General features: G+C 51.3%; 2 protein-coding genes across 7 annotated transcripts; both read left to right on the forward strand.

The window, feature by feature from the left end:
* Positions 1-16924, forward strand: RBM3 (RNA binding motif protein 3). Of its 6 annotated transcripts, none has more exons than XR_010406106.1 (8): positions 1-131; positions 716-835; positions 1087-1193; positions 1837-1942; positions 2038-2131; positions 2594-2679; positions 16127-16206; positions 16887-16924. XR_010406106.1 is itself a non-coding variant. In XM_064574017.1 (7 exons), exons 2-6 carry the CDS (start codon positions 733-735, stop codon positions 2652-2654), a joined length of 471 nt encoding a protein of 156 aa, XP_064430087.1. In that variant the 5' UTR covers positions 1-131; positions 716-732; the 3' UTR covers positions 2655-2679; positions 2998-3563. The 6 variants fall into 6 exon arrangements, 4 of the variants coding, with proteins under 4 accessions (XP_064430087.1, XP_054363823.1, XP_064430088.1 ...); XR_010406105.1 differs by having other exon boundaries at positions 16517-16890; XM_064574017.1 differs by lacking the exons at positions 16127-16206; positions 16887-16924 and adding an exon at positions 2998-3563.
* Positions 15146-22631, forward strand: WDR13 (WD repeat domain 13). The gene is made up of 10 exons (XM_045877345.3): positions 15146-15319; positions 16127-16206; positions 16887-17127; positions 17815-17924; positions 18038-18168; positions 18718-19025; positions 19843-20023; positions 20126-20267; positions 21877-21995; positions 22367-22631. Exons 1-10 carry the CDS (start codon positions 15317-15319, stop codon positions 22549-22551), a joined length of 1500 nt encoding a protein of 499 aa, XP_045733301.1. The 5' UTR covers positions 15146-15316; the 3' UTR covers positions 22552-22631.
* The last annotated feature ends 3927 nt before the right edge of the window (positions 22632-26558 follow it).

A 26558-nucleotide genomic window follows, 5' to 3' on the forward strand; every position in this document is an offset into this window, starting at 1 on the left:
GCGCGCGGGGGGACGTCTCGTGACGTGTACGCTACGTACGCTTTATCAAGCGTCTTCCCGCGCGGCAATCTTCCCAGTCTCTCCGCTCCTCGACCGTAGCTCTTCTTCTGGTCTTTTTGATTAATTTGCAGGTAAGCAGCACATGTCTTGTGAGGCGGCTGCTCCTCGCCTCACTGATGTGCGCCGCGCCGGCCAGGAGCTAGGTGCGCGAGTAGGGAGAGCAGCGGCTTCTGACACGTAGGCTCGGGCTTCTCCCGAGTGGGCGGGTCCCGTGCTGAGAGGTGACACTTTTCTGTTGGTGGGAGCCTGGCGCCTTATATCAGTGCGAGGAATGCTGGGAAGGACTGGAGACGTCGGTGGCGGGAGTGACCGCGCGACAGCCGAGATTTGCGGGCGCCCTTCTCCCCCCGCCACCACGTGACCGCCGCCATCTTATTCTGCGGGCGCAGAGAGAACGCGAGGGTGTTCTGGACTTGCGCAGCGGCACAAAATGACGGGCGTGGTGGTGATGATATGGGCATGCGCGAAGGCCGCCCCCAAATGGCTGCCTCCTTGATACGGCACCTCCAATTCCCGCCTTTTCTGCTTTTCTTTTTGGTCTGCAGTCGCCTGTTTTCTTCTTCCTGTGGTCTCCTCTTCTTCATCCTTTCTTGGTCCTGCTTTTTTCTCTCATCTCCACGGTTTCTCCCACCCCTTTTCGTACTCTTCTCCGCAGTACTCGAATTCGCTGCCATGTCTTCTGAAGAAGGGAAGCTTTTCGTGGGAGGACTCAACTTCAACACCGATGAGCAGGCTCTGGAAGACCACTTCAGCAGCTTCGGTCCTATTTCCGAGGGTGAGACATGGGCCAGATGTATGATGACCTGGGTATTTGTGAAAGTCTGGGGCCCTTGCGTTTCAAGGAATGGAAGGGGAAAAATCAGGACCCTAGGCTTTCACATACTCCTTTTTCTGTTCCTAGGTCTAAGGTGTAGTCTTACGAGAACCCCCTAACTTTCAATTGAGGACTGGTGGGAGGGGTCCATCCTCTACCTGACACCCTTTGTCGCTTATGTTTTTCTTACCCACATTCTCTCTTTTACCCAGTGGTCGTTGTCAAGGACCGGGAGACTCAGCGATCCCGGGGTTTTGGTTTCATCACCTTCACCAATCCAGAGCATGCCTCAGATGCCATGAGAGCCATGAATGGAGAGGTGAGGTCTCCTGCCTACATAGGGGCCCTGCCCCCATCTGCCACTTCCACCATTCTTTCTGTTTTTCCCTCTGTGTCTGCTAGGGGCAGCGCGGCCACCAAACCCCGCAGTGCCCACTCACAGGAGCATGACTGCCTTCTGTTCTAGGGGGTGGAGGGCAGCGGCAGACAGAGCCGGGCTGCCTGGGAGGCGACGACTGGTCCTGCATGAGGCCGAGAAGCCACCTGTGGATGGTTGACCTGCCCTGGGCTTAGGTAGTAGAGTCTGCAGACCTGCGGGCCTGGCCCGGAGAGGACCTCGTGAGTCTTCTGGGATGGACTCTGAAGTCTCAAACCAAGAGAGGTGTCTTTCTAGCCCTAATAGTGGGGCAGCTTATAGGAGTGGGGAGGAGAACTCAGCCTGAGTTCAGTCAAGATGTAAGTAGTAGCAGGGGGAACACGGTGGATTTAGGTCATTTTGTGGGGTTCTATAGCTCCTGATAAAACCGTTCTGGTCAAAGGAGCTTGTTATGGAACATGGCACCCAGAACCTGGTGCCCAGCAGGAGTTTCTGGGCTCTTTTGCCTACCTGCCCTACCCATTCTTCCCTTACTACTGCCCTGTTTGACCACTAACCCATCCTCCTTGTGTCTCCCCACACATAGTCTCTGGATGGTCGCCAGATCCGTGTGGATCACGCGGGCAAGTCGGCCAGGGGAACTAGAGGGGGTGCCTTTGGGGCCCATGGGCGTGGTCGCAGCTACTCTAGAGGTAAGTGCAGTAGTAAGTTTGGATATGGGGGAAAGTGGCTTATTAGTGACTTAATCTGGACAGCTGCCTTTAAACTTTTTCTTAATCTGCTATAGGTGGTGGGGACCAGGGCTATGGGAGTGGCAGATACGACAGTCGACCTGGAGGATATGGGTATGGATATGGAAGGTCCAGAGACTATGGTGGCAGGTGGGTAGCCAAGGGATTGGGGTACTGTGGTGGTGCTGTTTTCTTTTTAAGATCTCAGCTGCCTGAGAGTTCATACATACCTCATTTTGGTGTTAGCTAATGTTAGCTTTTACAAATTGTAATGAAACTCTTTAAGTATGTCACTCAGTACGTTTTGAGTTCTGTGTAATGCACTAGTAAATTGAAAGATGATGAAGTTGTAATAGGGTAGATGGTAATAACATGTTTATCGTGTCATGTTGGTTTTATGTTTATATTATTAGTGTTTAGTATGTTGTATGCAAGTTATATGTCAAGTAATTATGTGATTTCTGTACTGTATATGTTTGATACATTTGTTTTACACGTTAAAGTACGTATAATAACATACAGAACATGATAGGATGTGTAAATGCGTATGGTTTTTAATACTAAGGTGTCTAGGATATATTCGTGCTAACTGCTATGTATGTTTTCTCCCAGAAGCCAGGGTGGTTATGACCGCTACTCAGGAGGAAATTACAGAGACAATTACGACAACTGAGATGAGGCATGTGCACCTAATGTAGGTGAGGCTTATATGTTGCCACTGAGCGGACCTCTGTCCACCAGCCCTGTTATGTTCCACTCAACCTTTCCTCCTGCCTGCACTTAGTTCACCTGGCCCACCTGACACCATTCCTAGGCCTCCTTTGCTCTCAGGTGCCTGTCAGAATTAGTCTGCTGTTGGGAGGGGATGTCTAAAAACCTGTCTCCCTTGTAATCTCTTGCTGGGCATGGAGGAGATGAAGCAGCATTGCTCAGCAATCCTTATCGACCCTGGGAGGTGAGCGTGTGTGCCTCTGCCTTCCCAACATTACAATTCTCCCCCTTCTTGCTGTTCTCAGATACACAAGGAATAAAACTTCTGGTCCAGGATCATCCTTCCAAATGGCTGTATTTATAAAGATTTTTGGAGCTGCACTGACACATCTGTTTTAGTACATCAACTTCTATTTTTGAACTGAGCTCCCAAGGTAGCTTGTCACAAAGACCTTTTAGAAAGCTCCATGTGTTTTCTAAAATTTTCTCCCTTTTAAATACTAATCTTGGGACATTTGTAGAGTCTGGGTATTTTCCTTTTATCAGTTTTTCAGTTTGGACTCTCAGGATTACTGATTATGGCAAAAAAATGTTTGTTCAGACTGCTTTAAAAAAATAACAGGCATTTAAAAGCCTGTATACAATGTTTATCATGATGAGGAAGAAATTTACAAATAGCAAGTACAAGAAATCAAAATAATGAGAGGTGGGTTTTTTTATTCAAGGTCACCACCCTAAGTATACAGAAATTTCTTAAAATATTTGTGAATGTCCTTTTTTTAGTACTGGAAGAAAAAATATTCTGTTGTGTCTCATTTAGCATTTTAGGATGTCCACGGAGCTGATTAAAAAGTTGAAACATGAAAACAAACGGATACTGATACGTGTTTTTTCCTTGCTCAACCCAGTTTTCAAACTAAAAATGGAAGATCAAGAAGGGAGGCTTTTAGGAAAGAATTTAGTTGGGGGTAGGCAGCAGTTGCCATAAGAGTAGACCTCTCCAGCTCAAAGTTTGGTTGCGTTTGGATATAATGTGAAACGTGGGGGTGGTAGGAGTTACAGAGGAAATAAATAGTCTTGCTGGAATTGGGTTTCCTGAGATGGCCTCTTGGTCCCATTGTTTTGATCAGTGTCAGCTTGGGAATTAGACTGCTTGGGTTTGAGTCTCCCTAGCTTCTCAGCATCAGTGGGTGCCCTTTGCAGGATTGTTCTGAGAATTCAAGCACCTGGTGGGAGTTAAACTCTGTCATAAACAGCATTTCAGTTTCTTCGGACTCTGAAATGTTGGGAGGTGGAGGAAATGTACTAAACTCCCCTTTGTTTAGTACATTCTTTGTTTAGAATCCTGGTTTGAAAACAAGGTTCTAAAAGCTCTGGATTCAGATTCCAGGATTCGAACGAAGTCTCTGCTGCTCTCCAGCTATATTTGACCTTGGGTAGGACACTTAACCCGGTGCGCCTCAGCCTCATGGGCATTTCACATTTCTTCTTGAGGGTTAAGTACATTTAATAGGCATATACAGTCATTGAGAATAGTTAGCAAACCTCTTAGTCACAGGGATTCAGTCTTTGGTGCTATGAGGGTCTTTGGTGGTAAGGTGGTGGTAATGGTTGGGCCTGCTTTTGCACCTGTAGCTGGTCTTCATTCCTTGGTCCTGGTCCTGGTCCTGGTTCTGGCGGTTGCGTTGGAGTCCTATTAGCTTTATCCCTCCTTTTGGAATTTCTAATCAGTTCTGTGAGTGGCTTCCACCTAGTTGTTGGAAAAGTCAAGTACCACCGGATCGCCAGTTCCAGGACACTTTTAACTGCCTTATTTCCTCACTCATGGAGAGTGTTAAGGAACTCAAGGTGTTCCCTCAAAAGTCCAATATTGAAACCCCAATATGATGCTATTAGGAGGTGAGGTCCTTGGGGGGGCAGGGGTGATGAGGATTAGATAAGGTCGTGAAGGGTGGTGCCCTCATGAGTCACAAGAAAACTTCCCCCTTCTGTTCTCAGCCACGTGAGGATACCAGAAGTTGGTAGTCTGGGAAAGCACTCACCAGAGCTCAACTACACTGGCACCCTGATAGACTTCAGCCTCCAGAACTGAGAAATTGATAAGCCACCCAGTCTGGTGTTTTTACGGTTCCCTGAACTGACTGAAACTATAGGTTCCTGTTTTGGAAGAGTCCCAGTATTAGAAGCCTACCTCCCTGGTCCCAGCTAGTTGGGACAGGCTCCAAGGACTCTTCCACCCAAGTAATCATGAATCTGCTTTGGCCGGTGGGTAGAGACTAGAGAACTTTTCACAACTCCTCACTGGCCCACTGAGCCAGGAAAGGGGGCATTGGGGCTACCACCATTGGTTAGGTACTGGGTACTTGGTCTGAGGAGGCTTTCTGTGCTGGGCCTTTGGGGAGCCAAGGCAGTGGGGGCTGGCAGGAGGAGCACCATTACCACCCTGCAAGTAGGCTATGGTGGGAGGCACCTGCTCCCTGCCTGTTGGGAAGTGAAATGGTGTGGCTTGAGGCAAAATTCCATAATCAGCTGCAGAGTTCCTACAACAAAGTGATCCCTAAGTGACATCAATAAAGACCACAGCCACCTGCACCTGCTCTGCTCTCCTGATATTAGAAAGGTGCCTTGCTGGCTCAGTTGGTAGAGCATGTGATCCTTGATTCTCAGGGTTGTGAGTTCAAGCCCCACATTGGGCATAGAGCTTACTTAAATAGAAGATCCCTTGTAATCCAGCCCAGAAAGGCCGTCTCTTGCTGATTATTTGCTTTAAAGAAAAGGGCTTAGAGGACTCTGTTTTCTCACTGCAATTGCTGAATCAATAAAATTTGCAGATATGGGAGTCAAAGCCCCCTTAAAATACTTGTCCTCTGCTTCAGTTTGACCAGAATCTCACTAGTGTGCATGCTCATCAAGAACCCATGGAGACCAGAAACTCCATGCAGAGGTTCCTAAAGAACCTCTGTCCCAAGGCCTGTGAAGACCAGATCCTGGTCTGCAAATACTTGTATTTTCAAGCCTTGGATCTTGTCTAGACCAAAAACTTTGACCCAAACCTTTCTTTTTTTTTTTTTAAGATTTTATTTGAGAGAGAGAGAAACAGCATGAGAGGGGATAGGGTCAGAGGGAGAAGCAGGCTCTCCGACGAGCCGGGAGCCCGATGTGGGACTCGATCCCGGGACTCCAGGATCGTGACCTGAGCCGAAGGCAGTCGGTTAACCGACTGAGCCACCCAGGCGCCCTGACCCAAACCTTTCTTTTAAAACACCCCACCCCCTGCCCATTTCAAGAATAAATCCAAGGCCCTAACCCCTCCCACCCCATGTGAGTTGAAAACACTGTTTTCACATCCTGCTTCACAGTTTCATTTCTCTGCCTCCGGTTCAATGTGAAAAATAGGAATAGTAGTACCCACCAGACGGACATTTTAGGACATGGCAAATTACTGATAGTACACCCATAACCTTGCCCCACACACTCCTGGATTTGGGGGTGTAGGAAACTTGCAATAAGCTTTTCAAAATAAGCTGCTGTGAATACTCAAGGTATGTTAAGAAGGCATATTGGGTAATGATCAGTAGCCAGTGTTGCATGACCGCTTCTCAGGACAAAACCTGCCCCTGCCCAGCTGCGTTCTTCCACTGCCCCCCCCCTCTCCGCTAACATAAAGGCCGTGATCCTTTATAATTCAGAGTGCATAAATATCTGAGAAACTGGAAGTGTTTTTAGTTTTTTTCAAATTGGGTACAAGACCTGACATGGAGCTTTTCATAATCTTTTTAAGTTTGTTTTTTTTTAAAGATCTTATTTATTCATTAGAGCGTGCACACAAGCATGGGGAGAGGGATAGGGAGAAGCAGACTCCCCGCCGAGCTGGGAGCCCGATACGGGGCTCCATCCCAGGACCTAGAGATCATGACCTGAGTCAGAAGCAGACGCTTAGCCATCTGAGCCACCCAGGCGCCCCTTAAGTTTATTTTTTTAAGTAATCGCTACACCCACTGTGGGGCTCAAACCCAACCCCAAGACAGTCGCATGCTCTTCCAACTGAACCAGCCAAGCACCCCAGAGCTGCTGCAAAATGTGGTTATGGAGAGCTGCCCCATATCCTAATGGGTGGTCTTAACATACAGAGAATGCACAAAAGAAAGTTAAGGCTTCTAAATTGTCAAGAGCAGTGGCATTCTGTATAAGCATTCCTAGTACAATGTTGAGTCAAATTTTTTTAGCTCAATTTTAAGCTTCCTTTAAGTAAAACTCATCTTTGGAATTTTCCTTTGCTTTTTCTAGTTCTTAATAGTTGAACACAAGATTTGCAGTCTTTGTTTTTAACCCTTATGACTAATCCATAGTAACAGGTATATTTTTCTTCACTGGAGTCCAGTCCACCCATTTGTCTATGTAAGTGGAAGAAAGGCTTAATGAATGAAGCCCATATCGGGCTCCCAGCTCAGCAGGGAGTCTGCTTCTCCCTCTTCCTCTGCCTTTCCCTCTGATTGTGCTCTCTCTGTCTCTCTCTCAAATGAATAAAATATTTTTTTAAAAAAGATTTTATTTAGGGGTGCCTGGGTGGCTCAGTCGTTAAGCATCTGCCTTCGGCTCAGGTCATGATCCCAGGGTCCTGGGATCGAGCCCCGCATTGGGCTCCCTGCTTCGCGGGAAGCCTGCTTCTCCCTCTCCCACTCCCCCTGCTTCTGTTCCCTCTCTCGCTGTGTTTCTCTCTGTCAAATAAATTTAAAAAATCTTTAAAAAGATTTTATTTACTTGACAGAGCACAAGCAGGGGAGTGGCAGGCAGAGGGAGAAGCAGGCTCCCCACTGAGGGATGTAGGACTCGATCCCAGGACTTGGAGATCATGACCTGAGCCTAAGGCAGATGCTTAACCAACTGAGCTACCCAGGCACCCCCACTTCATTGTACTTAACAAAACAGCTGACCCAAACCTCTCAAATGCTTGTGAAGCCTGCATTTTGAAAAAATGCTTTGTGTTTATAATTGTTGAATCTCTGTGATAGGTACATGAAAGTCATTATATCAACACTCTTGTAAGTTCAAGATTTTCTATAACAAACTGTGAGGGATGTGGTTTGTCAGACCTCAGCATTGGCAGGGGAGGTGGGTAGCCGTCAGCTGTCTTCTGCTGGCCTGCCCTGTCCCCCAAAGACCTCTCCATAGTCACAGGCATTTCTACTCCAAAGGCCTCAAGAAACCCCGTTCTATAAATGCTAGCTTCTCTTTCTTGGCATCTGACACTGTTATTTTCCAGATACTGGCCCTAGAATCCCATCCTGCTTCCCTGCCCCGATCACAGATCTCAGGACCCCTCTGGCTTTTCCAGGCAGAAGGACTACCCTTTGCCCAGCACTGGAGGTCCTGCCTTCCAACCTCCATACCCAGGACCCCTTAAAACCTCTCTCCTGGTCTATAAAAAGGGGGATAATAAAGGCAGTAGCCCATTAAATGAGTTAAGACATGGGAAACACCTAGAACAGTGGTAGTTTCATGTGGTCAATAAATGTTAGCATTTGGTTTTTTTTTTTTCTTTTTTTAAGATTTTATTTATTTGAGAGCACAAGCAGGGATAAGGGGCAGAGGGAGAAGGACAAGCACACTCCCCACTGAGTGTGGAGCCAGATGCAGGGCTCTGTTCCAGGACCCTGAGACCACGACCTGAGCCAAAGTCAGATGCTCAACCGACAGACCATGACCTGAGCCGGTCAGACGCTCAACAGACTGAGCCATCCAGGCGTCCCAAATGTTAGCATTTGTTATGTGTGACATAATTGTAGGGACAGCAATGGATACAACATTTCTTTCCCTCAGGAGTCATGTCATGGTGGGGTCTAAAGACAGTAAAGTAATAAATCAGTGCGTAACATAATGTCAGGGAGTGGCAAGAACTAAAGCCAGGGTTGTGGAGAGTGATGGGATGTGCTATTTTATGCAAGCTGGTCAGGGAAGGCTACTCAGGAGGTGGTCTTTCAACAGAGACTTGAAGATAGTGATAGCAGGGGAGAGCAAGCAAGGAGGATATCTGGTGCAGAGGAATGGTTCCGCCATGGCACTCTGGCTGCCCTGCACGTCCCCACATAGACCACGTAGGCAGGCTGATCTAGGTATTGGCAGAACGCCCTGTGATCCTCAGAACACAGAGCACAAGAGGCTAGTGAGGAACTGCTGTGAGGCCATTTCTCACTCCTTGTCTACCAAAGAGGCTGTCATGAGGCAGTTTTGCATCAGCCATGGATCTGGTCAGGTATGAGGCTTTCTGTCCCTTTCCTCCCCTGACCTATGGCTGTAGAACTGCCTAGCATGGCATTTGCTCCTTGGCAATGGGCTGTGCTACCATCCATGCTGCAGTAATCCGGCCCCTTTCATTTTGGTGTTACCCAGAATGTGGGGCATGGGCTGGCATCTGTGGCTGGTCCTGCTTTCACTGTAAGTAACAAATCTCTCGATCGAAGGAGGGCTCGTTTCCTTCCTGGCCAAATCTGTCAGCCTAACCTTGCCTTGCCATCTGGGAGAGAATTAGAGGCAGAAGAAAAAGCAAGCAAGTACAAAGGCCCCGAGGTGGGAGCTTGTTTGGTATGTTGAGGAACAGCAAGAAGGTCAGGGTGGCAGGAGGCGAGCTTGGAGAAGTGACAGGGGCCTGGTCCTTTAAGGCCTCACTGGCCACAGGGAGAACTGTGGGCTTTTCTCTGAGAGGTGGAGGCAGGACGGGTGTGAGCAGAGGAGGGCTGAGGGCTGCCTTGGGTTGTAGCAGGACCCTCTGGCTGCTGTGAGAGCCAACAGGGAGGGCTTAGGGTAGTTGAGGCGGTGGTGGCAGTGGACATGAAGAGGAGAGGTTGCATTCTGGATGCATTCTGAAGGTGGAACTGACGGGACTTGCTGACAGCTCAAATGGTAGTGGTTAAGAGCAAGGATTCCCAGAGCCAGGTGGCCTGGGTACAAATCCAGCCCCAGCGCTTACTGACCGGCTTTGGGCAGGTCACTTAAGCCCTTTCCCTCCATTTCCCCATCTCTGACACGGCATAATAGTACCCATTTCATAGGGTTGCTGTGAGGATTAAAGGTTTTCTATGTCCATGAAGTGCTTAGGACAGTGCCTGGCACAGAGCACTTGTGATTAGTAGGATGAGTAGAAGTGTTTGCTGAGAGTGCATGGGAGAGAGCGTTCCAGAGCCCAAGAACAGTTTGTGCAGCTTTCAAAGGATGTGCGAGAAAGCCAGCGTGGCTGGAACCTAACAGGATTGAGTAAGAGCAACAAGGGGGCGAAGTTGGAGAGGAGGCCCGAGAGCTGCTCCTCACCACAGCTGGGAGCCATTGTGGATTTCGGGGTGGACCTGTCAGTGCAGAAGGTCAAAAGACAGGAGGGGAAATGGATGTGACACTCGGTGCCAGGGATGTATAGAGAAAAGAGGGATGGAGCGCTATTGTCAACACTGCTGGCTGGTTACCAGGGGTTGCTGGTTTCTGGTGTCCAGGATAAGAAAATGAGTCTAGTTCGACCTCTTGCCTGAGTCCACATGCTAGTTCTAATATCTTTTGCTTCTGTGACCATGGGTGGTTAAACCCCTCCAGGGCTCACTTTCCTCATCTTCACAGCGGGGCTAAATGTCACACCTACCTCACTAGGGTGGTTTGTGACAGTTACAGAAGACGGATGTAGTAAGAGCCTGGTAAATTCAGGCTGACCAGGCAAGGCTGATCTCAGGAAAGCAAGGGCGCCTTAATATTCGAAGAGCAATGAGATGTAGTTCAGTGTTTTAGCAGAAAAAAATGTGAAGAATCAAGGGCTGTATTGCCGGGGAATGAGGTACCAAACCCAGGGTCCAGTCTTTCCCAGGCCCACAATCTGGCCCCAAATCCTTCACTGAGTAAATGGAATTGAGATCTTAAGAGCAGAGCGACCCCAGTCCTGCCCTGTGAAGTGATTTCATCCCCCTCTCTGGGTCAGTCACTGACCAGCTTCATTGGCCTTATCTACACACTCAGCGTCCAGAGCTGTGTGTATCTGGCTCCTTTTCATTCAGGTTCCAACTTAAATTTCTTTCTCATCCCTCCTCCCTTCCCCCACAGCTCAGCAACACTAACCAAACTTCTATTTTAATGATAGTAAGTACCAATTTCTTATATGATCTTACTATTTATCTTTCCAATTACAGTGGCAGCTCCGTGAGAGCAGAAACTGTTTGTTTCAGTTACTACTGTTTTCCCAGTGCCTGGCACCTAGTAGGGGCTTGACAAATAAATACTGGTTGGAAGGCTGGCTCTCTGTTTCAGCTTGCTGGGGGCTGCTCAAGTGGTCTTGAGGCTTCTCCCAACTGCAGGAATCTTGTTTCTGACTCAGGCTATGGAGAGTCCTATTACCATTAGGACTTTGCAGAATAGGGGGCGCCTGGGTGGCTCAGTCTTTAAGCATCTGCCTTCAGCTCAGGTGATGATCCCAGGGTCCTGGGATCGAGCCCCACATCGGGCTCCCTGCTCAGCAGGAAGCCTGCTTCTCCCTCTCCCACTCCCCCTGCTTGTGTTCCCACTCTCGCTGTCTCTCTCTGTGTCAAATAAATAAATAAAATCTTAAAAAGACTTTGGAGATTAGGAGAACTTTGGCTTCAGAAGCAAATGTTTTCCCATCAGGAAATGGTAAGATTTCAGTTACGACCTTATGTCCTAACCCCTACTTGTCCCGTTTAGGAAGAAACTTCAGGGGTAAGATAAGTGAATAAGAACTCTGCACTCCAGGGGCGCCTGGGTGGCTCAGTCATTAAGCGTCTGCCTTCGGCTCAGGTCATGATCCCAGGGTCCTGGGATCGAGCCCCGCATCGGGCTCCCTGCTTCGCGGGAAACCTGCTTCTCCCTCCCACTCCCCCTGCTTGTGTTCCCTCTCTGGCTGTGTCTCTGTCAAATAAATAAATAAAATCTTTAAAAAAAAACCTCTACACTCCAGTTACACCTCAGCTCCATGTCTCCCATTTTGCTCTTTGGTCTTGATTCTCAGCATACCCTTGTCACCCCAAGCCACCCAGGCTTTCCCTCAAATTACACTGCTTTTTGTTCCTGAGGATGGGGCCCAGCTTCAGGCTTGGTGTCAGCCTGTCTTAGTAATGGAAAGTGGACACAGCTAGTGTGGTCCAGTGCTTGCCTTTGCATTTCTAAACTAGGGGGTGCTGAATGGGCAAGAGGCACATGAAGTTAGGAAGAGTCCAGGAAAGACATAGCCCCTGACCGTTTCTGCCACCACTCAAGTCGCTATTGTGATGTGGTGTTATCGTCAAAGAGCTCTGGCGTACCGTCTTTTCTGTCATCTGGCTAGGACCCTTAACCTTAACCATCAGTCTGACAGTAAAATAGCCCAGGTCCTGTTACAGTGAGTAGGACTTGTGGTCCCCTATGGGCTTCAGCTTTTTTATCTAGATGTCGTGTTTGCAACCAAGGTCATTCCCAGCCTCCACGAGCTGCCTCTGATGACTTGATATGCCCAGACCTGAGATCCTCCTGTCCCTACCCACTGACCTGCTGCCATTCTTGCAGATAAATTCTGCAACTTTCTCACCAAGCTCCCAGCAAACTGAAAGTGCCTTCTGTTAACAACTTGTTCAAAACCCCTTTTTAATCCAGTGAGAGTGTGTAAATATTTTAGAAAAAAAAAATGCAAAACACAACAAATGCAAGAGGTGGCTGTGGTTGTTAATTCACATTATTTCTGCACCAGAACTACCTCTGGCAGGTGGATCTGTTATTGGGAAAAGTTCTTTTTTTTTAAAGATTTTATTTATTTGAGACAGAATGAGAGACAGAGAGCATGAGAGGGAGGAGGGTCAGAGGGAGAAGCAGACTCCCTGCCGAGCAGGGAGCCCAATGCGGGACTCGATCCCGGGACTCCAGGATCATGACCTAAGCCGAAGGCAGCCGCTTAACCAACTGAGCCACCCAGGCGCCCCGGGAAAAGTTCTTAAAACAACTGAACATAGATAACCTTTAGTGGGTATTTTCTCTTCTCCAGACGCTCATCTAAGCTTTACAAGTATTAACTCATTTAGTCCTCCCTATAACCCTATGAGGCATTTTTTTTCCAGATGAGACTGAGTCACAAAAGGATTAACTGATTTCCCCAAGATCACAGCTCCTATTTGGCAGAGCCTACAGCGGTGGCCAAGTTATACTGCCTTTTTTTTTTTTATTTAAAGATTTTATTTTATTTTTATTTGACACAGCACAAGCAGGGGCAGAGGCAGGGAGAGGGAGAAGCAGACTCCCCGCTGAGCAGGGAGCCCGATGTGGGACTCGATCCCAGGACCCCGGGATCATGACCTGAGTTGAAGGCAGCCGCTTAACCAACTGAGCCACCCAGGCGCCCCTTATACTGCCTTCTTAAAAGTACTGTAGTACTGGGGCGCCTGGGTGGCTCAGTCGTTAAGCGTCTGCCTTCAGCTCAGGTCCTGATCCCAGGGTCCTGGGATGGAGACCCCCATCGGGCTCCCTGCTCGGCAGGAAGCCTGCTTCTCCCTCTCCTGCTCCCCCTGCTTGTGTTCCCTCTCTCGCTGTGTCTCTGTCAAATAAATAAAATCTTAAAAAAAAAAAGTACTGTAGTACTTGAAAAACAAACTGAGGGTTCTAGAGGGGAGGGGGGTGGGAGGATGGGATAGCCTGGTGATGGGTATTAAAGAGGGCATGTTCTGCATGGAGCACTGGGTGTTATGCAAACAATGAATCATGGAACACTAAAAAAAAAAAATACTATAGTACTCAGAAAAACAGCAAACGTTCACGCAACAGGTGTTGTGAACACTTTCTATGCATTAGCTCATTCCTACTTACATCAACCCTGTCATTAGGTTTTATGTAGTATAGCATTACAGGGGTGAAATTTTAAAATAATTTTTGAAATTTTAACATACAGAATATCGTAAAAACAAAAATCAATTCCAGCAGTTTAAGAGGGTAAGTCTCACTGGCATCCCTGACTTTCCTGTACTTTTTCCCCCCACCATGTTTTTTGGAAGCTGAGTGGTGGTATGAAGGGGTAGGGCCCCATCCAGGGAGGGTCAAGGTGTGAATGGGAAAGGCTTCATTGGTCATAGCATCCTTTATGGCAAGAAAAATACTTGAAAATAAACCCAATGCTGGTCACAAATAGGAGACCAGTTCAATAAGATGTCACCCTTGAACTCCCTGGGCTTCAGCTTTCTTCATCTGTGAAATGGGGGTAGTAAGGGAACCCACAACATTCAGTTATTAGGATTAAATGGATTAATACATGTAAATCACCATGTGTCCAGCATATTATCCAATAAATGTTAGTGGTTACACGTTTGTGCAAACAGTTTATCCTTTAGCAATCATCAAATAGAAGATATTCAAAAACACACCCATAGGGGCCCCTGAGTGGCTCAGTCGGTTGAGTGTCTGCCTTCAGCTTGAGTCATGATCCCAGGGTCCTGGGATTGAGCCCCACATTGGGCTCTCTGCTTAGCCAGGAGCCTGCTTCTCCCTCTCCCTCTGCCTGCCACTCCCCGTGCTTGTGCTATCTCTCTGTCAAATTAATAAATAAAATCATTAAAATTTTTTAAAAGACACCCACAGCTTAGTTACGTGGACAAGGGAGGTGCTCTGTCGATACAAAACAGAGTGGTCTATTTTTGTTAGAACACACAAAGCGCAATACGTGTTTTGGATGTGTCTCCTCATTTCAAGTGGCTTTAAAACTGTTCAGATTATTGTATGTTATTAAAAATAGTGTGAAAAAAGTTTTGAGAATTGTGGCAGTTAATGAATGTTAAGATCCAATAGGAAGCTACTAAACTTCGTATCTCGATTTTGTAAGTTCTGTTCATCCTGACCACACTAAGATGAATAGTTAGAGGGGCACCTGGCCGGCTCATTTGGTAGAGCATGCAACTCTTGATCTCAGGGAAATAAGTTTGAGCCCCACATTGGATGTAGATTACTTTAAAAAAAAGATGAGTAGTTAAGAGTTGCAACTTCCTGTTAGAGCTGAAATAAGGATGGTTCAGATAGCCTTTTGGGATCCAAAGCCTGTTGTGCCTACTTAATGTCTTCTGCCTTTTGAGACTCAGGCCCAGACCAAGCTTCCTGGGACCATCCAACCCGACCCCCCCACAAACACCCCCACCACAAAACAGACTCTTCTCATCCCAGGGTTGTATGGAGGCCTGTCAATCACTTTAAGAACTGGAGAACAGGGGCGTCTGGGTGGCTCAGTCGGTTAAGCGTCTGCCTTGGGCTGGGGTCATGATCCCAGGGTCCTGGGATGGAGCCCCGCGTCAGGCTCCTTGCTCTGCAGGGAGCCCGCTTCTCCTTCTCCCTGCTTGTACTCTCTCTCAAATAAATAAAATCTTAAAAAAAAAAAAAAAAAAGAACTGGAGAACAGCCTAGGAGCCTCTGCATATGTGATTATTATTATTTTTTAAAGATTTTATTTATTTATTTGACAGAGACACAGCGAGAGAGGGAACACAAGCAGGGGGAGCAGGAGAGGGAGAAGCAGGCTTCCCGCCGAGCAGGGAGCCCGATGCGGGGCTCGATCCCAGGACCCTGGGATCACGACCTGAGCCGAAGGCAGACGCCTAACGACTGAGCCACCAAGGCGCCCCGTGATTATTTTTGATGGTATGGCAAGTGATCAGCAGTGATGATGGGAGCCCCTCCTATGCTTCAAATCTTGCTTGGCCAAGATTGTGCTCCTAAGAATCAGTTTATTCCACGGTTTCAAAAGAAAGTCGTATTTCTAATTTTTAGTGAGTGATTCGCATACTCGCCCCTGTCTCTCTGGCCCTTGGATATTATTCTTGTGTATACAAAAAATGCCATTAGGGACTGGGGGTGGGTAGAACTTAAGGGGTGGAGCCTCCATCCTGTGCCGGAAGCGCGCTTGTCCCATAGCGCGCTTGCGTGGTTCTCCCACGCCCTGGGACGGATTCCTATCCATTCGCTCTGTGCTTGGCAGCTCTTCCTGGCAGCAGGCGGCCATCTTGCCTGGAGCCTGAAAGAGGGAGCAGAGAGACCGAAGGAAAGGGCGACACTGGTCTCAGGGCCGCTCCGGGGCCTCAAGAGCCGGAGGCAGCCCCGGAGGTGGTCTCTGAATCCGGGTCCTGCTCTTGAACCCGAGAAGGGAAGGCGGAGGGCGGGGGGAACAAGATGGATGGGGAATGCCAAGAAGGATTGCTAGACGGGAGGAGGGGCGTCGCTATGGTGACCGGGGAGGGGCGGGATCAGATCTGAATCGCTGTTGTGAGTCTTCCGGGAACTGCCCGGGAAGGGCAGGGCTGGGGTGATGACCATGCTAGCTGCCGGGTGGTATTTCGCGACGTCCCGGCGTCGAGGGACTCGGTGTCTACGGCAACGATCGCCTGGCGGAAGGGGAGGAATTAAATCCCTTCACTTGAAACGCTGACATTCCAGGCCCTTGTCCTGCAGGCTCCCGCGGGGGGACACGCCAGAAGAGGAGGCCGGGGAATGGCAGCGGTGTGGCAGCAGGTCTTAGCAGTAGACGCGAGGTGAGGCGTGGGGTCGAAGCCCATGGGAGCGGAAGTTACTGTGGTGCATGCGCAATGGAGATAAGTGAGGCTGGGCGGAGAACTTATGCGGCTGCGTGGGCATGCTGGAGGTGAGCATGCGCAGTAGCAGGGTGTGGGGGGCTTGCCGGCAGAGACGGGCTGGCAAGAGGGTCGTAAAGAGCATGCTGGGAAAATGCGGTCAGATCTGGGCATGCGCAAAGAGGCTGTGCTGTCAGAGCCTTTGGGAGGGGGTGATGGAGCTCAGGCTGGTGACATCCTATTCCCCACCATTGCCCCCCCCCCTCCGCAGACTTCTCTTACCATCATCACTTCCCCAATCTGACCCCATCACCATCCCATACTGACTTCCATCATTGCCCCACACTGACCCTCATCACCATGTTACCCTGAGCCCTACTGTTGTCTACACTGACACCTCATACCAACTCCAGCAAAGCTGCAGACGGCCTCCATTGTCCCCACAGTGACCTCATCGCCATGCCTTTTATTACTGTAGACCCACCCTCATCACAGCACCAGAGGGAGCCCGATCACCACTGCTGATCACTTGCCATCCTGACCCCTCACTGCCACACACCTCACTCTCTTTCACCATCCCCTGAGCTGATTGATTCCCTCTATCCTGTGCCTGCTGCCCACCCTGCCTCCCGCCATCATAGGTACAACGCGTACCGCACACCAACGTTTCCACAGTTTCGGACACAGTACATTCGACGGCGCAGCCAGCTGCTGCGGGAGAATGCCAAGGCTGGGCACCCCCCAGCACTGCGTCGGCAGTACCTGAGGCTGCGTGGGCAGCTGCTGGGCCAGCGTTACGGGCCCCTCTCCGAGCCAGGCAGTGCCCGTGCCTATAGCAACAGCATCGTTCGCAGCAGCCGAACTACCCTAGACCGCATGGAGGTGAGCTCCTCCCCACACTGCCTGCCACGCACGTCACCTGCCTCCATATACGTTCACTCAGCAGACATGTCGGGCACCTCTATATGCAAGGCACCGTGCCAGGCTCTTAGGATAAGCAGAGGGCAAAAAGAGATAATATATGATAGGTCAATAAATGGACAACAGACAAGATGAACAGGTTGATAAATAGGCAATAAACAAGATAAACAGGTCAATAGACATGAGAAACCAGATAAATAAATTAGTAATTAACACAGCTTATAGTGAGGAGTGCTAAGATGGAAAAGTAAAGCAGACTTGGGATAAAATGAGACTCATGTGGGGGACAGAGGGAAGCTATGTCTGATGGGGATGATCAGGAAAGGCCTCTCCGAGGAGGTGACAGTTGAGCTGAGACTGCAATGAAGCAAGAGACGGGGTTGAGTGGTTTTCAGGGGGAAAGTATCCATTCTTTCTCCACAGAACATTTATTGATTATTGGCCGACTGAGAGAGCATGAGAGGGGGGAGGGTCAGAGGGAGAAGCAGACCCCCTGCTGAGCAGGGAGCCCGATGTGGGACCCGATCCTGGGACCCCAGGATCATGACCTGAGCCAAAGGTAGTCGCCCAACCAACTGAGCCGCCCAGGCGCCCCTGGTTCTGGAGGACTGTTTTCAAGATGTGCCCACCCTGACCCTCTGTTTGCAGGACTTTGAGGACGATCCTCGGGCCCTGGGGGCCCGTGGGCACCGCCGTTCCGTCAGCCGAGGCTCCTACCAGCTACAGGCACAGATGAACCGTGCTGTCTATGAGGACAGGTACGCACAGGGGTGGCTGTGAGCCGGGGGCTTGTAAGGGGGAGAGGGGCCGTGGGGCCTGAATGCTAGCACCTACCTCACGTTACCTGCCCCCCACTCCTGTTGGGGCCCAGGCCCCCTGGCAGTGTGGTGCCCACATCAGCGGCAGAAGCAAGTAGAGCCATGGCCGGGGATACTTCACTGAGTGAGAACTACGCCTTTGCGGGCATGTACCATGTTTTCGACCAGCACGTGGATGAGGCAGGTAAGCCAGCAGGTCAGCGGGTTCCCTCACCACTCATTTGCCTGAACTGTGACAACTACTCAGCACATTCTTTCCTGGAACCCAGAGTCTCTGGCCCACCTCCGAAGGAGGAATTGCCATCCCTAAACCTTTCCCCAAGCCCACAAGCCCTCAGCAAAGTAAAGCGGTCTGCAAGATCTCAAGTACTTGGGCTATCGTAAAAGGGCTCGGCAGCTCAAAAGAGGACTTGGCAGGAGGCTTCTGGGGTCGTGAGTTGCTTGGAAGGGTTCAGAGCCTTCGCTACAGAGAACTCCCCTTGCAGCGGGCAGCGCAGGTTTTGCAGACCGCCAAGACTTTGGTAATCGTAAAGCGCTGGCTACAATTTAGGGAGCTTTTGGCAGAGGGCCTTCTCAGGTTCCCACTCCCGTTCTCAGCCAGGAAAGCCCTTGGCGCAGGCCCCTGTGCTTGGCGCAGTGGGTCCCAGCCCCCAGCCCCCGCGGCAGAGCCTTTTATAAATGAAAGCGCCCGGTGAGCATGCCGAGTCGCACCAACGGCTTCTTGGCATTGCAGTCCCAAGGGTGCGCTTCGCCAACGACGACCGGCACCGCCTGGCGTGCTGCTCTCTCGACGGCAGCATCTCCCTCTGCCAGCTGGTGCCCGCCCCGCCCACGGTGCTCCGCGTGCTGCGGGGCCACACCCGCGGCGTCTCCGACTTCGCCTGGTCCCTCTCCAATGACATCCTCGTGTCCACCTCGCTCGATGCTACCATGCGCATCTGGGCCTCTGAGGACGGCCGCTGCATCCGGGAGATTCCTGACCCCGATGGCGCCGAACTGCTCTGCTGCACCTTCCAGCCGGTCAACAACAACCTGACTGTGGTCAGGCTCCGGGGTGCCCGCTCGCCGAGGGCGGGGTGCCGGGCCAGGAGAGCTGTCCCAGGGAGTCAGTGTGGGGGGGGGGTGGGGGAGGGGGGAGGGGGTCCCCTCTAGTCCCTCACCACAGTCCTCCTGTGGTTAGACTCAGAGGGAAACGGGTCAGAACAGGGACACCGTGCTTGGTGGGGTGGGAGGGGGGGCTTGCTGTGATAGACTCCAGGGGGGGACTGGTCAGGAGGCAGAGTCCGGGCTCTGGTACCCCTTGGGTCCCATCAACAGCAGTGCTGCTGTCTTCCAACCCCGGGGGCTGCTGGTCGGCGGGCAGGGTGACTTAGTCGGAAGGCTTGGCTCATCCCAGTGGCACAGCCCCACTGTGGTCCGGCCCCAGGATGGAGAGTCGGAGGGCGGGGGAAAGAAGTGAAAATCTGGCCTGGCCCTGAGCGGGAGAGAGGGGACTGGCTGAGTGAGCCTGTGCTCTGGGATCCCTCCTGCTGCAGCACCGGCCCCAGTATAGTCAAGTGTCCGGCAGGGACCAGGCGGGAAGCAGACCAGCTGTCATTACCAGCCTAGGACGGCCCTGTGGTTTGCCTGTCACGGGGGGTGCTGGCCGTCCTGGTTAGACGGCAAGAGGGGCTGGCTCTAAAGGATCACAGGTCTCGGTCACCTCCCAGTCTACCCGCCACCCCCCCCCACACACACACACACTGGGGTTAGACTCCAGTAGGAACCTGCCAGTTCCATCGACAGCAGCTCCATTATGGTCAGACCCAAGGAGGGACTGGCTGAGAGCAGGATGATGGTGTGCTGGTCTCACCCACAGGTGGGGAATGCCAAGCACAACGTGCACGTCATGAACATCTCCACGGGCAAGAAAGTGAAGGGTGGCTCCAGCAAGCTGACGGGCCGGGTCCTCGCTCTGTCCTTCGATGCCCCTGGCCGGCTGCTCTGGGCAGGAGATGACCGTGGCAGTATTTTCTCTTTCCTCTTCGACATGGCCACAGGTAGGCAGGCCCCAGGCCTGCATCTGGGTATTAGCGCTGCCACCGTCCCAGCGCACAGCCCCCCCCCCCCTTATTTTGCCTCCTCTCCCCCCTTCGCTCCAGGGAAACTGACCAAAGCCAAGCGTCTGGTGGTGCATGAGGGGAGCCCTGTGACCAGCATCTCCGCCCGCTCCTGGGTCAGCCGCGAGGCCCGGGACCCCTCGCTGCTCATCAATGCTTGCCTCAACAAGCTGCTACTCTACAGGTAGGTCTTCCCTGCCCGGGCCGCCTCCATCAGACTGCGATGGCAGCCCTGGCTCCTCGTCAGAGGAGAACCTGTAGGGCCTCAGGGCCGGTCTCCTCCATCAGGTTAATTTGAGTGAGCAGGGGAGTCGGGTCTCCGTATGATAGTACCGGGTATCAGTGGGAGGGGTGGTGGCAGGAGTAGCTGATGCTTACATAGAAAGGGCTGCTGCCAGGCCCCGTGGAAACACCTCATACAGAGCACTCCACTTAATCCTCTGAACAGCACTGTGAGGAGGGGCTGTGATCGTGCCCATTCTACAGATGAGCAACCTGAGGCATGACATAGACTAGGGCCCTCTTGGAGCAGTGGTCCTTCCTTCCTTCCTGCCTTCCTTTCTTCCTTCCTTCCTTCCATCTATCCTTCATTTTTTTTTTCTTCTTCTTCTTTTTTGGTGTTTTTAAACGGAGGAATTTACTGTCCCCACTCACCTATGACACGTTACCCAAATGCAGTTCTCAGTCTGGGCTGCATGCTGGAATGACCTGAAGGGTTTCACAAGGTCATGGCCAGGCCCCGCTCCAGGCCAATGATTTCAGAAGCCCTGCGACGGGCCTGGGCACCTTGGTATATTGAAAAGTTCCCCAAGCGGGGCGCCTGGGTGGCTCAGTCATTAAGCGTCTGCCTTCGGCTCAGGTCATGGTCCCAGGGTCATGGGATCGAGCCCCGCATCGGGCTCCCTGCTCAGCGGGAAGCCTGCTTCTCCCTCTCCCACTCCCCCTGCTTGTGTTCCCTCTCTCGCTGTGTCTCTCTCTGTCAAATAAATAAATAAAATCTTTAAAAAAAATAAATAAAAAGAAAGAAAAGTTCCCCAAGCGACGCCCAGCCAGGCCTGAAAACCACCGCCGCCCAACAGGATGCTTTCTATTCTACTATTTTGTTTTTCTACTCTTTAAAAAAAAAAGTCACACATGCACATAAGACGTATGTGTAATTCTTAATTTAGGCATACTCCCAAATGTGGGGCTATCTCCTCCCCAGTCCTCTCCCTTCTTTCCTCCTCCTTCCTGCCACCTCAGCCAGCAACTCTGTATGTTCCTTCCTACATTTTGTTCTCTCCCCTATAACCCAAGGCGTGCGCACCCACCCCCACATTTCGGAGGGAGGGTCATTGTCTCACGGAAGTGGGCTCCTTGTCCATCCTTTCCCACATCTCGCTTTCCTCACCAGACGGCACCTGTTGAACTGCTCCCACATCCCCTGCAGTGCTGTTGGCTCAGTCGTTCTTTTGAATGGCTCGTCATTTTCCGCATTGCAGGCACGTCCAGTTTGGTCGGCCTTTCCCCTCCTTGTGCCCGTCTTACCACCAAGATCTCTTAGAGACCCCTAGAAAGAGAAACTAGTGAGTCACACTGCAGAGGCTCCCCATTTCCATCAACAGGTAGCTTCCAAACTGTCATGAACGCATGTACCAGCCCATGCTTGTTAGGTATGCGCAGTCTCAGAACCAGATTTTGTGAACCTTGAAAAGAACTTGGGCACCAGGGTGGGGACACAGACTGGCCCGCCCCCCGTTTGTTGCCGTCTGGAGCTGAGGCGATACCCCAACCCGCTCTCATCCTTCCCTCAGGGTGGTGGACAACGAGGGGACGCTGCAGCTGAAGAGAAGCTTCCCCATTGAGCAGAGCTCACACCCCGTGCGCAGCATCTTCTGCCCCCTCATGTCCTTCCGCCAGGGGGCCTGTGTGGGTGAGTCCCGCAGAGTCGGGGGGGGGGGGGTCTGGGTGGCTTGGGGCGGGGCAGGGAGCGGGGCTGGTGCTGATCTGGCTCGGACAGCGCAGCCCCCTGGTGCCCAGACTTCATGGGCCTTGAGAACTCTCACACCCCAACAGCCTCCCACTTTGAACAAAGACCCCCAAGAGTCCAGAAACCTCCCAACGTGAGACACAGCCTCCCCACCCCCCAAACAGCTCAGAGACCTCACACTCTGGACGCGGGACTAAAACAGCTAGGTGACCCAGGTCCAGGGACCGTCCCTCCCAGACCTCCCCACACCCGGGGCCCCCCTGCTGCGTCCGGCAACACCTCCCGACGCCCCTCTGTCTCTCTCCCCCACGCAGTGACCGGCAGCGAGGACATGTGCGTGCACTTCTTCGATGTGGAGCGGGCAGCCAAGGCCGCCGTCAACAAGCTGCAGGGCCACAGCGCCCCTGTGCTGGACGTCAGCTTCAACTGCGACGAGAGCCTGCTGGCTTCCAGCGACGCCAGTGGCATGGTCATCGTCTGGAGGCGGGAGCAGAAGTAGGTCCTGCCGTGTCCGCCTTCCCTCCCGCCTCCCGCTCCAGCCTTGTGTTTGTAAATAAAGTTCCAGTGGTTGTGCCCGTGGCTGGCTCCCAGGTCTCCTGGGGGTGGGCTCGGGGAGGGGGCGGCTCTAGCCCCCGAGTTGGACCAGGGTTCACTTCCGCATTTGTGCATTCCGGCATCGATTTCTTTACTTAGCAACCGGTCATTGAATGCCTCCCGCGTCACGGGCCCCCCTGTAAGTGTTTGGCTCAGTCATGCATTGGACAGACATTATTGAGCACCCACCGTGCACCAGGAACTGTTCTAGGCACTGGGGGTAGAGCCGTAACCTCAACTGACAGAAATGTCTACCTTCATGGGGCTTGCAGTCTATTGCAGGGAGATAATAGACAAAAATATGTCACAGGTCAGCTAAAGGTCAGGGTTAGGAGGACAGGAGGTAGAGGCGCAGGAGTGGGAGGTCACGTGCTCTTTTTGGTGCAGTGATCAGGGACGACGTTCCTGACGGGGACATTGAAACAGGACCTGCAGTGTGGGGGAGAGAAGATTCTAGGCAGAGAGGAAAGGCAGTGCAAAGGCACTGAGGCTGAAGTGTGCCAGAAGGCTCGTTGAAGAGGCCGGTGTGGCTGGACCAGAGTGTGGTAGGAGATGCGGTCGGACAGGCCCGATCCCGGAGAACTGCGTGGCCACAGTGAGAGGACTTGGGCTTTTTCTGAGTGAGAGGTGAGTCGCCCCATTGAGCGGAGGAAGGACGCGATCCCATTTGGTTGTAAGAGGACCCCTCTGGGTGCTGTGAAGCGAACAGACTTGGAGAGGGGGCAGGGGCGGAAGCGGGGAGACCAGCCACAAGGCCCTGCAGGAGTCAGGGTGAGCAGTGCTGGGGACTTGTGCCAGTGTAGTGACAGTGGGGGACTGGAGGAGGGGAGTACTGGCTTCTACCCCAGGAATCTCACGCCGTTAGTCTGCTGCTGGGCTCTGCTGGCTCCTCAGGAAGGCTGAGGCTCCCAGCCTCCCCGCCGAGGCTCTTCCCCACAAACAGGGAGCAGACGAGTTGAGGACGGGCAGTAGGAAGCCCGTGCAGAAACAACCATGGACCCTAAGGCTGAGCTAGCGGCTCCTGCTGGTGGGGGGAGGGGATGGGGATTCTCTCTCCATCCCCAGAGGAACCCCAGACCACCCCTAGCTCCTTCCACTCGCACCCAGGGCCCCAATTCAAGGCCCAGCAGAGCTGGGAGTCTGTAAAGTGATGTTCCAGTTTGAGGGGAGTCCCGAGTGAGGAGAGAAAGCTTGGGATATTGACAGAGGGCCAGAGAACCAAAAGCCCTTGTCAGTGACCTCAGTCACCAGGAAATGTCAAAGTTGCCAGGAATGCCAAGGAGGCTCTTGCTCCGGCCGCTCCCTTCCCTCCAGCTGCATAGGCTGCCATACCCAGGTGCTCAGTGGGAACTGTGGCCTACCATCGTGAGGCCTCAGGGTCAGGCCACAGAGCCACGGGCACTCCAACCTGGCCCAACATTATCCAGCTACCGAACTAACACCAGCAGTCTTGGAGGAGGAAAAATCACCGGTTCGTTGAAGCCACGGTTATTTGACAGTGTGGTTACTTGCAGCCAGAAGCTTTTCTACACGGTGCTTCCATCTTGACCTTAAGGCAAATGGTGATGAGGTAGGGACATCAGCGAGCTGGACGTTCATGATGAAGTTCATGCATCTGTATGTGTCAGAGGTCCCCCAAACCACGCAGACTCAATGATTTGCCGGGAGGACTCTTGGTCTCAGCATACGGTTGTATACACAGCTATGATTTCTTGCCATAAAAAAGATACAGAGCACAATCGGCAAAGGGAAATGGCACCCAGGGTGAAGTCCGCGGGAGACCAGGCACGAGCTTCCAAGGGTCCTCTACCAGTGGAGTCACAGGACATGCTTAATTCCCCCCGTCATGGCTCCTGGCAACCCAGAGAAGCTCATTATTAAAGGTTGAGTGCCCAGGGTTGTTTTGGGGGGCTGGTCACATAGGCACCTCCTGCCTGGCGCACACCCAACTTCCAGATCCTCCAGGAAGGAAAGCAGGTGTTCAGCATAAACCAGAGTGCTTATATGAACAGTTGAGGCACAGAGTGGTGAGAACCGTGGTGAAATCTAAGTTTCCAGATGCCAGCCAAGGGCCATCCTCGAAGCAGGCCTTTCCAAGGAGAGAAGTTCAGGCCTGCTATGTTAACTCTTTCTGAACACTATCCAACACCGAAAAGGTGCTCGGTTTCAACCAAAGTCAGTGGATGAACAAGATCAGTTGGGAGAACTTCATTTTTCTCTAGCACCTTCTTCATTTCTTCACATTCTTCATGTTGTTTATTGAATCTGAATTCAAGATGGCTAATCACAGATACTGTTATACATGATTTGGGGGGGTTTCTTTCTTGTGAAATTTTGAGGTGGCAGAGTTGACATCCTGCTTTATTTTATTTTGTTTTTATTTTTAAAGTGAACTCTATGCCCAACATAGGGCTCAAACTCACGACCCTGAGATCAGGAGGCACGTGTGACTGAGCCACCCAGGCACCCTGACATTCTACTTTAAATTCATTTTTGTGATACCTTTTCTTTTTTAAGATTTTATTTATTTATTTGACAGAGACAGACCGCGAGAGAGGGAACACAAGCAGGTGGGGTGGGAGCGGGAGAAGCAGGCCTCTCGCTGAGCAGGGAGCCTGATGCGGGGCTCGATCCCAGGACCCTGGGACCATGACCCGAGCCGAAGGCAGACGCTTAACGACTGAGCCACTCAGGCGCCCCATGTGATACCTTTTCTTGACTTACAACCTACGAGGAAATAAGTTATGAGCAAACGATTAAAAAAGTCATCTTATTGGTCAAATTTAGGCCTCTGTGAACTTGTCCATCATCCGTGTGCCTCCAGTGTGACATCAGATCTGGAACTCTTAACCATTCCGTCATCAACGCCACTCTAGTCTTGCCTCCAGTCCAGGCCTCCATTAACTGTTATATGCCCTTTGACTTTGAACCCATGTGTTTACTTCATGGAGAGCCTCTCTAGTCAGAGCTTGAAGTGGAGTCTTTGTTAATTATTACCTCATCAGTGTAGCACTGGTCAAATCTCAAACCAGGGCCTCTCTATAATGTTCCACCAGCTGTTGTCTTCTGATCTGACCTTGGATTTCGGATTCTGTCAATTTGTGATCGGTGCCCCTTTGCTTCAGCAAGCATTCCAACCTAGAGGACCCTCAGTCCAGACCTTGAATCTGGGCCTCCATTAATTATTTTACCATTATTCATTTATTTATTTTAAAGATTGTATTTATTCATTTGACAGAGAGAGTGCGCACAAGCAGGGGGTGCAGAGGGGACAGAGAGGGAGAAGCAGACTCCTCCCTGAATAGGGAGCCTGATGCGAGGCTCGGTTGGAGGACCCCGGGATCATGAACTGAGCCGAAGGCAGACACTTAACCGACTGAGCCCCCCCAGGCATCCCTGGTTTTCCTTTGAACTCGAGTCTTTTTAAAAACTCTTCCACCAGCAGCGCTACTGGGGTCTCAACTCTAGGACTCTATTTATAATTCCACCATCCATAACTCTTTGCCCTTGAATCCAGGCTTCAGTTAACTCAGTATCACTGCACCTCAGGTCTGAAACCTGAGCCTCTGGGAACTTTTCCACACTCACTGCTCCTCTGGCTTGACCTCAAGAACTGTACCACTCTCTGTACCCCTATGATCTCAGCTTGAACCCTGGCCTCTCTTTACTATTTTCCTATAATTGCTCCTTTGATCTTACCTTGAACCTAGGACACTGGTAACACTTGTAGCATCAGTCCCCTCTAGGCGGACTTCAGAACCCATGTGCCTGTGAACTATTCCATTATCACTTCCCTTCTGTTCTGACCTTGAACGTGAGCTTCTGTAAACTATTCCACCATCAATACCCCTCTGGTCTTATTTGGAATGGAAATTCTGCTGACTATTCTTTGGTCCAACTGAATCTGGGCCT

This window comes from Mirounga angustirostris, unplaced genomic scaffold, assembly GCF_029215605.1.
Source record: "Mirounga angustirostris isolate CCGP_5_RB_7025 unplaced genomic scaffold, mMirAng1.0.hap1 SCAF_11, whole genome shotgun sequence".
Classification (NCBI taxonomy): domain Eukaryota; kingdom Metazoa; phylum Chordata; class Mammalia; order Carnivora; family Phocidae; genus Mirounga; species Mirounga angustirostris.

What these genes read in the sequence shown, in the direction of transcription:
- WDR13 (XM_045877345.3), top strand. An exon ending in TCAACAACAACCTGACTGTG is followed by an intron (nt 19,026 to 19,842) that starts GTCAGGCTCCGG and finishes TCTCACCCACAG; the next exon opens with GTGGGGAATGCCAAGCACAA. An exon ending in AACAAGCTGCTACTCTACAG is followed by an intron (nt 20,268 to 21,876) that starts GTAGGTCTTCCC and finishes TCCTTCCCTCAG; the next exon opens with GGTGGTGGACAACGAGGGGA.
- RBM3 (XM_064574017.1), top strand. Translation starts at nt 733, where the DNA reads ATGTCTTCTGAAGAAGGGAAGCTTTTCGTGGGAGGACTCAACTTCAAC. An exon ending in TGAGAGCCATGAATGGAGAG is followed by an intron (nt 1,194 to 1,836) that starts GTGAGGTCTCCT and finishes CCCCACACATAG; the next exon opens with TCTCTGGATGGTCGCCAGAT. An exon ending in TGGTCGCAGCTACTCTAGAG is followed by an intron (nt 1,943 to 2,037) that starts GTAAGTGCAGTA and finishes AATCTGCTATAG; the next exon opens with GTGGTGGGGACCAGGGCTAT.